Raw genomic sequence first — 16858 nt, 5'->3', positions numbered from 1 at the left:
AAGTGTTTTAATAAATGATAATATATATTATTAAAATTTGTGAGTGACTAAAAAAAATTTAAGGTATATACGAATAGTACCAGTAAAAGATAATTGATAATATTTTTTAAAGTTAACATTTGTGATAAATTAGATTTTCAGTTATTATTAATAAAAATATTAGACATTATATCAATTCGAAAGAGAAAAATGTAATATGGACTTGAACTGCAGCTTCTCGAATGCCAGCTCATATTGGTGCTTCTTGAGATCTTATACCGGATCTTTTCCTTTAGACAGACAGAATTCAACCCAATTTCTAGTTAACTAAGATCCCTTATACCATTTACATTCAAATCTTAGCACATACTTTCGGATCTTTCTAATTATTAATTTAGTTGCAATAAAATTATATTTTTTCAATCATTCGAATACAGAAAAGGTCTCATGTTAGAACTAAGACTTCAAGTCTATCTGAATATTTTATTGTCCGTTTCAACATTGTCGGTTCGATGATGACCTAGTCTTGGATTCACACTGTGAAGCGTTAACGTCTATTATGTCCTCCAAATTTTTTCTTTTATAACTATTCAAATATTAGTTAGGCGTTGTGACCGAAAAGCGTGAAATATTTAAGTATTTCACATACAGGAATGAACGCGATAAGTTTAATTTACCATGAGATGCACTTCGTTTGGGAATGAGAAAGAAAGTGTTATCGCTTCGACAGTAAAATAACCATATATATTCGAATGGAAAAGTAAGCTAATATTTCTTATGGCTTCTTATTTCTGATTAAAGAATTAAATATATATATATATCGGCATATAAGATACTATATATATACTATAGCATACTATTTTTACTTTCCCTTTTTAAGTATAGCAGGGTTTAGGTTTCAGAAGGGATATTTGACTGCTTCTTTCATTTTTTTTATAGAACAGACGACCACGTAAATAATCCTTCCTTAGCTCGTGATAAGTATTTAAGCAGATTGTTAAGACATGTTCAAGTTACAATTTAGCAGACCTATAACCAACAGTACACTAAGACCGTGAGGTTCCCAATCTTATTTATCTGGGTCTAAATTATCGAAAATATTCCCTCCTTTCGTTTTGTTTTGGGGGTTTTTTTTTAATATCAAGTAAAGGTTCTGATCCTTCTTGAATATTTTGAGAATCAGACAAGATGTCATGCCATATAAGTCGTAACAAGGTGACGGTGACATGTCTCACGTATAAGTACGTGATTATCCAATTCATCATATCTTCTGAACTCAGAAGGATCAAAAAAGGAAAATAAAATCTACACACTACATTTGTACATCCGTTATGGAAATTTTACGTAGGGAAATTAATTTGCCTTATTACACATATTTTTTCTTCCTCATTTTAATTTTTATATTAAACACAGAATACTTAGAAGTTTAAACAAAATAATTTAATTTATTAAAAATATCACAAATGAATTCTCAGTATCATAATCAATCGATTGATCAATATATATATACACATATATAAAACATAATTAAGATTCAGTTGAATTAGGTACTTCAATTGAGGCACCTTGCCAATTCAGTATAGTTTGCACAGCTCCAAGTTAGGTGAACAGAATGTAAATAAGTAACAAGGATGTTACTTATTTACATGACCTGAGGTCTTTCAGTGTGGATGTAGTAGCCAATAGTGAAACAAGGCTTTCTGACCTACGGGACCTCACAACTCTTTTTGATGGATAAGGAATTTTTCTATCTTGGCCGGGAGGAGGAGGTGGTGCTTTTCTGGAAAGGCCTGGATCTGAAAATGAAGACAATCTTTCTGGATCCAGAAGGTAAGCTGGTGGTTCTGGATATGAACAGCAACGATGGTGGTGCCTTCAGACTGGTGGCTGCCTATACTCTGACAGGGGCAGGGCGGTTGGATTACTTCAAGCGTCTGGAGGTTTTCCTGGGAACGTCTTTCTATCCCTGAAAGGTTGAGCCAAGGTGGTGAACACATACATTGTATCTGTCATCTATTACTGCTTGACCATTGTCCTTTGTCCCAACTGCTGGTTGACCAAACTGGTGCACTTACTCTTCCACTTTCTGTGGAAGAGGTAGGTTCCACTGGTCAGGCTCTCCATCAGCTGAATGGAGGCCTTGGCATGCCATTGTTGCTGATGCGTAGACATGCACTCAGGCTATGGCATCTCAAGCATTTCCTGGCAGTGAGCAGGTGTGTCAGACTTGCATTTCCACAGCTTGCCTTTTTGACTGAGCTGCAATCTTGGATCAAGCGTAGACTGAGAAAGGGCATTTGGCACCTTGAGAGCTGTCAAGCACTCACCTTCCGCCCGAGGGGCAATGCGATCAGTAGTAGTTCCACTCTAGCGTTCTATAGAGGGTTAGTGGAGGAAAAGTGTGGTGACGTTCTCAGGGAAACTCTAAGTGTTGACGATTATCAACTAACCAGTCTGTTTGTGAGAACTTTTGGGCTGGGACCTATAAATAGCTTCCGGATATCCCTTGCCTGGCAGTACTACCAAGGGGTGCTGCCTATTTGAAATAAACTTTACAGGCATGTTAGTGCTGTCAGCTGGCCCTGCCCGAGGTGCACTCTGTGACCAAACCATTCTGCACACACTTGTCCAATGCCTGAGTATTGCTGACCATCTGCTGTCGTGTGTAGGACAAATCTGGCTATCAGCTGAATCCATAGTGAAGATTGCCCCGCCACCTTCTTTAACCTGGAGGGAAGGCAATTTTCATTGTCTGGTGGCTGTAGTGAAAGAAGTAGTATGGTGGACCCGTTTAAAAGGGCTAAAGTCAGACTTTTTTCTTTGGCCAAGGCTTCATCAATTTTTCCGAGAGTTCTACTTACAAAAGAAAGTGATGGTAGAGAGGGAAGTGTTGTCTTCAAGTAAATTTGTCAAAAGATGGGTGGATGTCGGGAAAATGGCCAGTATGGATAGGCCAATTCTGAAAATACACCTGTAAAAATAAAAATATAAAAGAAGGGCTCTTGCCCTGTTGATCAGGCACCCGTGGCTTTTTCCACGAGTAACCTTTAAAGCACCTTCTCCTATTGGGAGTTTATTTACTTGTTACATTGTTATGAAATGTTTACACAAATGTTTTTTTTGCAAAACCTTTTGTATATCGTCTTGGGTTGTCCTTTAATGTTTTGATTTATATTAGCCCTTGTGGCCAATAAAAGAATTAATTATTATTATTATCCATATGTATATATATTTGGATATATAGTGTTTTTTTAGGTTTCCATTTACTAAATCTACTCTCTCACAAGGCTTTAGATAGCCTCGGGATATAGTAGAAAACACTTGCCAAACCCACAACCATGTGGTTGGGAAGCAAATTTCTTATTGCAGTTAAACCTGTGCCTCTGCATCAGAAATGGCTATAAATGACAAAATATTATCTTGTAAAAACAATCTGAATCTAGGGAATGAGAGACTACCTTTATATTCTCTCTTGAAAATTCCACAAGCAGTATATACTTGTGAAAAAAGCTACAAGTCATTCATTGAGTTAATGGTACAAAGAAGGAAGACTGTGCCATTAAGACTTGTCCATCTTAGTCAAAGACACAACTCAGTGATGATGATAAGGATACAAACTGTTGGCCTTTCGAATGACTATATGGTAACCCTATAGATTCAATCATTTGCCTTCACTTGGCACAGAAAATTGCTTATGTTATAATGTATTAACCCTTTCACTGCAGAAATCAGATACATCCATTTTGTATCTGATAACAAAATTTTATTATCCTTAACTGCAGAAGGCAGTTCAATACAGCAATCTTTGGTGAGGAATGTCAGGTTTGAAACAATTTTCTGTTGAGACATTCTTTTATTCTTTTGTTTGCTTCAATCATTTACCGAAGTTATGTAAGTGACTAAAGTCTTGTGCCATGCAAGGAACTCGGCTCTTGAAGCACTTTGCTAACTTCTGCTAATTAAATATATGTATGTATATATAATATATATATATATATATGTATATACTCTTTTACTTGTTTCAGTCATTTGACTGTGGCCATGCTGGAGCACCACCTTTAGTCGAGCAAATCAATCCCAGGACTTAATCTTTGTAAGCCTAGTATTTATTCTATCAGTCTCTTTTGCTGAATTGCTAAGTCATGAGGACATAAACACACCAGGATCGGTTGTCAAGCGATGTTGGGGGGACAGACACACACACACACACACTTATATATATACATATATACGACAGGCTTCTTTCAGTTTCCGTCTACCAACTCATAAGGCTTTGGTTGGCCCGAGACTATAGTAGAAGACACTTGCCCAAGGTGCCACGCAGTGGGACTGAACCCAGAACCATGTAGTTGGTAAGCAAGCTACTTATCACACAGCCACTCCTGTTAATTTATTGAGGCAACAAGACATGCAGAAAATACCAGTTCTAGTTTTAGGTAGATGTGCATGACTTAGTGGTTAAGGTATCTGACACACAGTCATAAGGTTGTGAGTTCAATTCCCAGCAATGTGTTGTGTTCTTGAGCAAGACTTTATTTCACATTGCTCCAGTCCAGTCAGCTGGCAAAAATGAGTAGTACCTGTATTTAAAAGGGCCAGCCTTATCTCATTCTGTGTCATGCTGATTCTCCCTGGGAACTACATTAAGGTTACATGTGTCTGTGGAGTGCTCAGCCACTTAATGTTAATTTCACAAGCAGGATGTTCCGTTGATTAGGTCAGCTGGAACCCTCATTGTTGTAACCAACAAAATGTCAGTTTTTAACTGGAATAACTATGAAATCTAATTGCACAGTTAACGAGGTAAAGATACAAAACAATAAAATAATAATTATAATAATGATTTCTAACACAGGCATAAGACCATATGTTTTTGGAAGTTAGGCTGTCAATCCCCAGAACTTTACTTGTATTTAAATAACTGATACCAGTACTTGACTGGTATCTATTTTATGTCATTTGGTCTTAGTTCAACAAAGGAATGTAGCTAAAAAAAATTCCACCAGGCATTTTGTATGGCATTCTAATAATTTTGCCAATCCATTACCTGAAGAAATATAAAATTAAAAGAAAGCAAAAACAAATATCTCCAACAAAGTATGAATAATAACAAGAATGAAAAAACAATAAAAAAATTAATTGCATTTATTGCATATAATTTGTAGACATATTTATTTAAAATTTACATGGGGATGGGGAGGGGATGAAGAAGTGAGACCAAAATAAAGGAAAGACAAACAGCATTGTAAGTCTGTAAATATACATCTGCAGTCCACATTATGTTGAAATAATGAGAGAAGTTAACGAGAAATAAATAATTTAATTTCAATAATAACTGGTCGGAAAGATGTTGGCTGTTAATAGTTCCCCACCTAATTACAAACAATGGCAATAGCAGGTGTGTTAATGCTTGCTGAGTAAGAGTAAAGAGAGGGCATCAAGATATCATTGGATATTGGTAAAGAAGGTTCTCCTGTTGAATTGGTGCCAGGTTAGTTCCACTTTTGCGTACATCACATGTGATTGAGCGGATCTGGAAGGTTTGAGAAAAGAGATTAAGCAAAGTTAGTTTTTGAGTTGTCAATGAGTGGATGTGTGTGTACTTATAATTGTATTTAAACCCTCTCCAGATCATCTATCATCAACAGTAGTCAACTCATCACTAGCTTATTTTTTTTGTGTGTCAGATATTGTATATTTATGACTATATTATTCAATGTATTCTTTCTAGGGTTAGATTTGAGGGAGATTTGGCTGCTATTTCTAGCGGATAGAACCACATAGCTCGTTATTTTCCAATCTTTTAATAATGGTAATACACTTTCGTGGAGGCGTGTGGCATCATGATCATAAGATTGTGGTTTCAATTTCTGGACCGGGCGACGCATCGTGTTCTTGAGCAAAACACTTCATTTCACGTTGCTCCAGTCCACTCAGCTGGCAAAAATGAGTAATGCTGCGATGGACTGGTGTCTCATCCAGCTGGGGAACACATACGCCATTGAAACCAGGAAACCGGGCCCATGAGCCTGGCTAGGCTTTAAAAGGGCACAAAAACAAAAAGAAAAAAACCCTCAGTAAAATTGAGACAACATATATATGTTTATTTTTAAAAATTAATTAACCATCATATAGCACTAAATCAAATGTACTTGGGCTTACAAGAATAAGCATCACTACCATTATCATTATTAATCACCTTGACACTAGTATGTTAACGATAGTTATTCTATCAGAATATTTAGAAACTGGGTTAAGAAATTGGCAATGAAATACTCACAAGTTGAGTAAAGAAAGCAGCTTCTCTTGGTTTCTCTGAATATCTGTCAAACTGATCCAAACTGTCTTGTAACTTAAGTGTGAGAGTATCATAATTACTCTGTACCACTTCCAATACCTTCAATGGTTGCAAAATATAAGATAGTGAAAATTATTGGTAAAAGGCCAACCTTTGAATAGATTAAATATAGCATTTTGTTAGTTACTTCATACTTCAATGTTGGGACAAAAAGCAAAGTTGATTTGACTAGGATTTGAATAAAAAGATTGGATAAATTTTCATGTTTAATAAAATTAGGTGAGTGAGCTGGCAAAAATGTTAACATGCTGGGTGAAATGCTTAGTGGTATTTCATCTGTCTTTATGTTCTGCGTTCAAATTCTGCCAAAGTCTACTTTGCCTTTCATCCTTTCAAGGTCAATAAGAGCACTGGAGTTGATGCAATCAACTTTACTACTCCTGGGTAAGAGTAGAAAAACTGCATCCCTCTGCAAAGTCATGTTGATCTAGTGTGGGCAGAGTAGGCTCAACAAACCTGAATGACCTCAAGTCATTCTCTGGTGGAGAGAATATGCTGAGGCCTTCAACTGACAGTGGACTGAACATGGGTGATCCAATCCAATAAAATAAGATGGTTTTAAACTTGCCTGACACAATGGTGAAGATAGAAAAATAATATACATGCAAACTTTGTCATTTCCTCATTAAGAAAGAGGAAGGGGAATATTAAAAAAATTTCATTAATTTTTGGGAGTGGGACTCTGGTATTTGTCAGTTTGAGAGTCCCTATTGTAAGGAATTTCATGACAAAACACTACCATTTTGGCCAACTCACTACTTATTTCATTACTGGCTGAGCTGCAGCCTAGAGTATGTTGTTGCTGTGTGATCCAAAGTCAATTCAAAGACCTATGGCATGCAGGTATCTAGCTGAATGACTAGGTTTTATCCATAAATCATCTATTGTTCTAGACCAGGGGTTCTCAACCATTTTTTACCTAAGGACCCCTTTGATTATTATTTTATTCTGGTGATTTGATGTTTAACTAATAGTTTATAGAAACTTCTTTAAAAATTCCCATTTTGCTTTTCACACATTAACTCGTGTAGATTGGACTATGTAAAATGTTAGAGAAAAAACCTAGCTATTTCTTGCAATACATACCAATACATATATCTAATGCAAAATTTTTTCAGGGACCCTTAAAATACTATTGTGGATACCCAATTTACTATTTTGTTGCATGGACTCCGAAAAATTTCATACGGACCCTGGTTGAGAACCACTGTTCTAGATACACAATGCTTCTAATCAGCTAAGGACATTACAGCACACTTGGATATATGATGCTAATTGTATGAGAAGTAGTGTAACAATGTAGATCAGTGGTTCTCAACAGGCGTTCATATGGTCCTTGGGGGATCCATATCAGGTTTTTATGGTAAAATTTACGTGCAATAAGTTGCTTATACTTTTATAGTACACAAAATATTTTAACAATTTTTAAAATACAATTCCAAAATGTAATTATATACATATATATATATATATCACGTGACTGACCAGGCTTTCAGATGTTGCTACACATTGCCGGTCACAATGCGCTTCGCATTGTTTTAGCCTTCAAATGACACCACCCCGCTGGCTAAGCAAGCAGGCCAACAGAAGAAAGAGTGAGAGAAAGTTGCGTCGAAAGAGTACAGCAGGAATCGCCACCACCCCCTGCTAGAGCATTGTGGAGCTTTCAGTATTTTCACTCAATAAACACTCACAACGCCTGGTCTGGGAATCGAAACTGCGATCCTACGATTGCAAGTCCACTGCCCTAACCACTGGGCCATTGCGCCTCCACATATATATATATACACATATATATAATAGGCTTTTTTAAACATTGAATGGCTATGAGGGTGAGTAGAGCAAAGTAGAAATCAAAGGGGGTTCATAAGTAAAAAATGGTTGAGAACCGCTGATGAGATGAATGTTCTGTATTCTCTTCCAATGGCTGGTCTGTTTCTGTTTGCTTATTGTTATTGTTGAGATTTAGTCTCAGATAAGCTTTGATACAGTAAGGTTGTATTCAAAGGATTTCCAGCTGAGACCATCCTTTACTTTTCTTTCAGATGCAGTGTATCTATGACTACATTATCCACAATAGTTGGTTGCCGATAGGACTCAAATAGGATTTTGAGTGGGGCCCCCTAACTGAGCTCTGTTCCTCAATGTCCAAACATACATCAGCTCTGTACACTTCTTTCTTAGCAAATAAAAATATACAACAGTGTTTCTACCTGTTTCTCTGTTAGAGATGATAAATGGTTCTGTGCAGCCCAAGAATCCACTTTAGGGGAAAAATGGTTAATAATGGCTCTGAAAGACAAAGAAATAAAGCAATATCAATACCAGATACACACAAGTGTGTGTGTATTTATGTACATACATTTGGTAGAAAATAGAGGATAACTACAACTCAATATAGGAGTAGATGTTTTTACTTTTCAGAAGTTATGTAAGTGACTAAAGAGCCAAAAGTCTTGTGCTATGCAAGGAACTCGGCTCTTGAGACACTTTACTAACTTCTGGTAATTAAATATTTATATGCATGTATGTATAATATCTATCTGTCTGTATGTATGTATTTATGTATGTATGTATGTGCGTGTGTGTATGTATGTATATTCTCTTTCTTCTATTTGCTAAGTGTTAATTTTTTCATATTGGCATGGGCTGGACAATTTTTTATTTTGTTCATTATATCTCTCTCTCTCTTGTATCATGGTATGTTCATGCCGTTGACAAATTATGACTTGTTCCTCCTCCATTTCATTATATAACATCTCAATTTTCTCTTTTCTCTCTCTATGTAAAGACACACTCATATATGCATATAATTTTCTCTACACCCATTTATAATCAAGAAGAAATAAAAAACTTCTGTAAGACAAATTTAACTTTAATCATTATCATGTATCTAAATTCTGTTGGTGTGTGCAGCAAAATTTATTTAAAACCCTCGATTCAATAATACTGTGTATAAACTCTGTACTTGGAATGACCAATTTTAAATATTATTGAAACTTACTCACAAGGTAATGGAATCTTATATGTATACTATTCTGCTTAAATAATAGATCTACAGATGCAATATCCCTGCATATCTCACGTCTATTTTCATTCCTTCACTTCACTCTCTATTTCATATTTTATCTAAAGTAACAATTGCTTAACCATTTTCTCATACCGTCTCCGTTGAAGGGATATATAAAATATCCCAGAAACAGCTGTAAGACCTTCTATTTATAAATGTTCTAAAATCTTTCACAGCCTTGGATTTTTATCTCATTCTGAAAATTCATATATATATATATACATACATACATATATATATATATACAGTGGCAGACTGGCCAGATTGCCAGCTTGCCCGATGGCAAGTGGGCTCCTGCGCCATTAGAATCCATATAGAGGGCCCATCCCCTCAAGTATGAGAACTTTTTATTCACTCCTGGAAGAATGCATTAATTATTTCAGCCTGGCTGTATTTGTAGACAGCTGGAAAGAATACTTTTAACAAAAGAACAAAAAAAAAGAAGATAGCATTCTAGTTGTGGGTGGGCCCCCTTAGTCTCCTGGCTACCAATATTTTTAGACCTAGACTGCCATTATATATATATATATATATATATACACACACACATACTATTCTATTCCTCATGTAGATATAATGTTTGGGACATAGCAAAAATTAAGAAAAAAAATTTACAGAAAGGAAACTATGAGAAGTTGGGGTGTATATGACTTCATAAACGACAGTGCTGCTGGTGTGTAAATAAGATAGTTTTTGATTCAGAATTGAAACTGGATCAGAGATCAGAGAGAGATCTTGTTTAGTGACCATCAGAGAGTTAACACCAGACTACAGCATATTCTCAACAAACTCACTTCCAGTTAAGCAATTTTAGGCAGGAATTGAACTCACTTCCTATACATATAGGTGTATGAAGTTACCTGATATTTCCAAGGTGGTTCTTCAATTTTGCTGCAGAGTCTTTCCATTCCCCTTCATTGGTGGTGTACCTTAAAGCTGGTGAGTGAGAGAAACAACAGAGAGATTAGCTGATCAGATTGTAGTAGTAGTAGTAATAGTAGTAGCAGCAGTAGCAGTAGTGGTGGTGTTAGTGTGCTTCAGACAAGATCATGGAAGAAGTTACTGTTTATGCACGCACATACACACACAAATGCCTTCACACACATATATATTTCTTTATTGCCTACAAGGGGCGAAACATAGACGGGACAAACAAGGACAGACAAAAGGATTAAGTCGATCACATCAACCCCAGTATGTAACTGGTACTTTATTTATTGACCCAGAAAGGATGAAAGGTAAAGTCGACCTTGGCAGAATTTGAACTCAGAACGTAACGGCAGAGGAAATACCGCTAAGCATTTCACCCGGCACGCTTACATTTCTGCCAGCTTCACACATATATATTCACACATACATACTGACATGCACACAGCCACACACCTGCACACACATTCAGATGTATGCAAACATAATCACATGAGATTTTTTTTTATTTTCTTGAAACAAACGAACAAACAGATAACCAAAGAACCAACCAACCAGCCAGCTAACCAACTGACTGATCAATCAGCCAACAGACCAATGGACCAAGTAAACCAACTCACCCATAGAATAAACATTGTCAAAGACCTGGTGCATTCGAATGATTTCATAATAGAGTTCATCATAACTGGTTGGGTTAGGTAAGAACGTGTCACCATAGGTGATAAATAAGTTGAAGATGTTAACAACCTGTAAGAAATTATGGCATCAGAACATTATAATATGAAAAACAAGAAAATTTTAAAATGCAATTTCTTTATCCTCATACAATGATGTTACATAAAGTAAAAGATTGATTCTACCATATTTTGGTTTTGCATCTAAGCTAATTATTTTAATTAAGGCCAGTGAATGTAAGAATGAATAGAATTACAGAAAAATAAAAAGCCTTATGTTATTTAATCCTGTTACACCATGTTCCTGCTATAGTGGGAATAGATTGAACATCATCTCTGCTGGATTCCCAATAAAATGATAATGAAGAACACATAGAAAAAGAAGATGCCAACCAATTCTGTTCATTAGTTTGCCTGCAATCATTACTCTTAAGCTGTATATATTTGTTTTTTTTTTTTGCTCAGGAGCCCAGGTGGAGCGTATGCTTATCCATAGAAAATGCTAAACATGAAGTTAACAGCTAAAAATTTATTTTCTTTAAATGATGATGATGATGGGGAAGCTTTCATTCATGTCTGTTTGTAACTCAGTAAACTAGAAGAAAAGTATTTCTCCAATGTACCTTCGATGCAACATGAAAGATATTGTGTTTCTTCACCAAATAGGACTCATGGCTGAGAACAAACTTGAGCAGGTTCATTAAAGCTGGAAATCAAAAAGAAACTGTAATTAACCAAATGCCAGAGTAGCAGAGGCTACAGTCATGTGACAGCAGTATGTGAATTTGAATTAAACGTGATATGTGGTGGACAGTAGCGGTAGTTGTAGAGAGTGTGTGCTGTGTGTGTGTATGAGCATCTCTGTCAGTCTGTCTCTCTATTTATGCATAAGCATACACATATATATTCTCTGAAGAATTTCTGACAGGAAATTTCTTACATGTTTATGCAACATGTAAAACTTTGTCATACTTATTAGTAAATGAAACATGTATAATAGTGAATAAAGAACACCCCAAAATTTTCCAACATCCTCTTTTGTTATATACACATATATGATAATAATAATAATATGAGGGAATATTATTCCAAACTTACAGGGAAAAATTCAATTTAGAAATACTAAATCAAATTTCACTACAAGATTATTTATGTATATTTATTAATTTATCTAATTAATTATTTTATCGTTGTTATCTTTAACCTGAATAGTGGCTATATTTATATTGAAGTGATTTTACTACTACTACTATTATCACTTCTTAAATATAGCCACGAAACATGTGTCGTTATTCTACCAAATATATACGTTTTACTTATTATTTTACACATTACTTAATCGTTGTTATATGTATTATCTTATATTTAATTTTTCTTTAATATTTAATTTTTGTAAATGGTATAATTTAATTTTTCCTAATTGAATTGATGAAAGTTGGTTTTATTCTAATTTATATATATATATACGCACATACATACTTCTAACATAGGATAGAATTTTTCCAAAAATTTCATCAAAGTGGCCAGAGATAACGCGTTTAAAAAAAATTCTGTCAGCTTGCCTTCCTTGTTTTCAGCATGACGTGTATTCATAGTGATGTATATTGTATGTGGTGATTGACAATTTAAAGCCTATTCTCAGCGTATTGGCATAGAAATCTTTTTCCTTTTGCCCTATATATATATAAGAATGCATTTATGTGTTTGAGTGCATCTCTGAGTGTTTATGTGTGCACATGAGCTTGTGTGTCTTTATGAATGTGTACATGTATGTGTATGTAATTTATAGCAATGATGATATTGGAGCATAAAGTTGATGAAAATATAGTGATGATAGGTAGTAGTGGCAGTGGTGTTGATACTGATGAAGAGATGATAGTGATAGTATTAGGTTGTCTGGAAAGTTCTGAGTGTTTTAAAGCTAACACTTTTAACACTTCATTGAACACACCTGAAATGTAACACAGAACTTTGGCATTGCTTAAAGTGGTAGTGCATCTATTTTTTGTTCCTGACTAAAAATAGATTTATCTTTCATTCTGGTTACCCTTTATTGACATTTGAAATGGATAACCCAAAATTTCATATTTGTGCTGTAATGCTTTTCTTTTTCAAAAAGGAGGAAGTGCTGCAAAGAATTTCAAAACCAAGTTTATGGTGATGGTGCTGTAGGTGAATCAAATGTTTAAAGGTGGTTTGCAAAATTTAAAGCTGGAGAGTTTAGCTTGGAAGATGATAGTTGCAGTGGAAGACCTTCAAAATTGGATGAAGATATTTTGAAGGCAAAAATTGAAGAAAATTCAAATATCATTAAAAAATGCTCAAAACTTTCTGGACAACCTAATAATAATAAAGATGATGTTGAGGATGGTGGTGGAAGATGATTCAAATGGGTTGATGTTGTTTCTGTTTACAGAAAGGTTTGAGGCCTGTGAAAGGTGGAAAACAGTGATTTAATAAATAACAAAATATTTGACAATCAGATAAGAGAGATGAGTTATTTGTATCCTTATAACCTGCATTGCACTGTACAGTGTACACAATTAAAGTATTGACCCAGTCTACCTAGATGCTTATAGGTATCACAGGGTGTAAACAACAAATCTCTTAGATAATAAATGTTCCATTTACTCAGTAGTACTGAGTTCAAATCTGATGATGTTGTTTAGTCCCAGATTACACAGATTCATGTTTGAAGGCCTTCCAGCTGTTACTAGTCCATCCTTTGGTTAGACAACTTATCAAAGGACTACATAATTTAATAGGTCCTTTTTTAAGATGATAGGGTATAATTTGAGGGTTTAAAATAATGGCAGGTTGATTTGAAGCTTGTATGTCCTGAGAGAAACTATTAATTGACTGGTCTTTCTGATTCTTACTACTGATGCAACTGACTGAGAATTGGCATCCTAGTGTAGAGTAACAGATACTAAAATGTTACTTCTCATCAAAAAGTTACTGACACACGATCGGAATCAACAGTGTTCTGACCCAATCTGACTTGACACTAACACCATACTGCACCATATCTAAGATGAAGTTGGCTTTAACTGTGTGAACTCTAATAACATTATTCACCAGCCCTACATTTTACAAAAGCTACAGAGCCATTGATATTCCACTCCTTACCAGTCCAGAGGTCTTTCCAAGAATACTGTAAGCGCACTCTGCACTTCTTTTGGTAACACAGCACTCGATGAATGATTCCCAAACAGCGCCTGGAGAGTGAATAAAATTTAATTAGAGAATTGGTGAAATAATGAGCTTTATTATAACAGAAAAAGTATAAAATAATTATAACATTCAAACTTTTCTTCTGAAACTTGGTCATTCCCATTAAAGCGATTGGAAAGAGAGAAGGCATAGATTCTACAGTACAAACCCAAAGGAACTAGATAAAAGTTAACTACATGGAAATTCTATCAATAAAATTTGAAATTGAAACGGATTCCAAACAATTTAAATTGAATGGAATAACAGTCATATTTTAGGTATGTGTAAAATAGTATTCTTTATCTGTGTATGTCTAAATATTAGTAGATGTTATAATTATCTAATTAAAATTGATCCAGACATTATGTAAGGTTTTAAATATCTAATACTCATAACTGGAGAAGAAGAAAAGGAAAATTGTATGCACCCAGTACACTCAGTAAAGTGGTTGGTGTTAGGAAGAGCATCCAGCTGTAGAAACCATGCCAAAAACAGACTATGGAACGTGGTGCAGATCCTGGCCTTGATAGCAGGGAAAATGAACGTATAATGATGACAATGATATTGATGATGCACATTGTATTTACAATATTCTGGGTTATGATAAATTTTGTGTGAGAACACAAACCAAAGTTTCATTTTCCTATAGATCAAAATGAAGTGAAACAACACACATGATTATAACAGAACAGTTGATGAATATCATTTCATATCCTTGAAGAAACTATTTTAATCATATGTAATACATGCCATGCTGTATATTATAGACATGTAAAAATATTTTCTATAAAATATACCTTTGCCCAAACTACTATAAATTACACAATTTTCTTTTTCTTTCCTACTGATTAATAGAGATGTATGAAACAAAGTATGGAGTCATTTTAACAACTACTAATATTGTGTTCTTTACCAATCTTCCATTTGTGTTACATCTGTTTTTCCATACTTGCAGGGACTAGAGGAATATGTTATATGGGGCATTGTTTTACAGGTGGATGCTGTCCTGATGCTAACCCTTACCTGTTTTTCAAATGAGGGATGTCTTAACTCCACATGGCTTTGAAGGTGTGATGTGACTGAGTGAACTATCGACAGGTGAAATTGAAAACACCACCCACTGTACTTTTGATTAAGCAGTCACAGACGTAAACAAACACAGATATGCATGCAAATACACACACATAAACACATATATACACACATGCAGCTATTGCAGCTGGCACCTCACATCTAGTTATTCAAAATGATGTGTCCAGTCTAATAATTGGGAACATGAAATTTGAATCATTAGATATGAGGTGTCAGCTATAGAACTATAAGCAACACTTGTCTATGGTTTTGAACTTCTTGACCCTACACACACACACACACACACAAGCATAAATTGGCAAAATCTATTCCCACTTTGCTAGCTCTAAGAAAAGGGATGTAAAACAATTAACTAAAACAAATAATAAATATCAAAAACAAATACTTACAGATGCAACTCAGAAGGAAAGTTCTTCATTAAATGACTGAGAATGAATTCCACCATCAGATCTAGAAAAAGATTTTTAAAGCAAATGACATTGTAATTTAAAACAGTTCTTTATTCAAGATTAAGTACAAGGACAATTTTTACGTGTGTGTGAGAGAGAGAGAGAGTGAGAGTGAGAGAGAGCTTGCCTCATCTACTAAAATATTGTCAATATTTTCCTTTTGTTGTCCGCCCCCCCTGCCCCGAGTGGGAGCGAAAAGGAAAATTGACTTGAGAGATTTTGAACTCAGGGTCAAGAGAAGCAAAATCAAATACTGTAAAGTATTTAATTTAGGACGCTACAATAACATGGTCATTTCTTCATTAACCATTTGGCATAAATAATAAAATTATAACGAAGATGATTTCTTATATAGGCAAAAGGCTAGCTGTTTGCTCTAGAATATTACTGGTACCAGTAGAACTTGAAATCAGAATGTAGAGCGCTGAAACTATATACAGGCTTCAAATTTTGGCACAAGGCCAGCAAGTTCAGAGGAGGAGGGTGAGTCAATTACATTGACCCCAGTGTTCAACTGGTACTTATTTCATTAACTCTACTAAAAGGATGAAAAGCAAAGTTGACCTTAGTGGAATTTGAACTCAGAACCTAAAGAGGGATGAAATGTTGCTAAGAATTTGCCCAGTGTGTTAATGGTTCTGACAGTTTGTTGCCTTAATGAACCAAACTATTGATTTTATTTTTTACATAGGTACAGAGCCCCACATTTATCAGAGAATGGAGTAGAGTTGATGATAGTGACATAAGTACATCATTCTTAGATCATATACAGACCCAGGAGAAATTAAAACAAAGTCAAACATGGATGGATTCGAACTCAGAATTCCAGAGGAGGAAGTGCAGTAGCTATGAGCCTTTTCAAGGCTTTTGGGATGGGTAGCAGGAAAGGAGAAAGTTATCTTAATACCAGAGACCCAGTTTGTTGAAATGCTAGCAATACAGTGAACTCTGCAAAAGACCCTTAAGGGCCAAGTGGAGGTGGTGGTGTTAATAGAATAAGTGAACCTCTTGGTATTTAGTATTTTGCTCATATTTTTGTCACTTTACCATCTTAAATTAAACCCAAATATTTATAACATCAGTGAGTGTATATTTG

General features: G+C 35.1%; 1 protein-coding gene across 1 annotated transcript in view; it reads right to left on the bottom strand.

The window, feature by feature from the left end:
* Positions 1-5110: 5110 nt before the first annotated feature.
* Positions 5111-16858, bottom strand: part of LOC115219059 (armadillo-like helical domain-containing protein 3) — a 47674-nt gene continuing 35926 nt past the window's right edge. Inside the window, exons 20-27 of the mRNA XM_036508864.1 lie at positions 15703-15763; positions 14138-14226; positions 11632-11714; positions 10955-11081; positions 10268-10343; positions 8551-8629; positions 6260-6376; positions 5111-5512 (exon numbers count right to left, since the gene is read on the bottom strand). Of these exons, the coding sequence (XP_036364757.1) occupies positions 5417-5512; positions 6260-6376; positions 8551-8629; positions 10268-10343; positions 10955-11081; positions 11632-11714; positions 14138-14226; positions 15703-15763 (728 nt within the window). The 3' untranslated portion in view covers positions 5111-5416. The remainder of the gene's footprint in view (positions 5513-6259; positions 6377-8550; positions 8630-10267; positions 10344-10954; positions 11082-11631; positions 11715-14137; positions 14227-15702; positions 15764-16858) is intronic.

Source organism: Octopus sinensis, linkage group LG14 (genome assembly GCF_006345805.1).
Source record: "Octopus sinensis linkage group LG14, ASM634580v1, whole genome shotgun sequence".
NCBI lineage: Eukaryota > Metazoa > Mollusca > Cephalopoda > Octopoda > Octopodidae > Octopus > Octopus sinensis.
The sequence above is the reverse complement of the archived record's forward strand: the minus strand, read 5'-3'. Positions and strand labels throughout refer to the sequence as shown.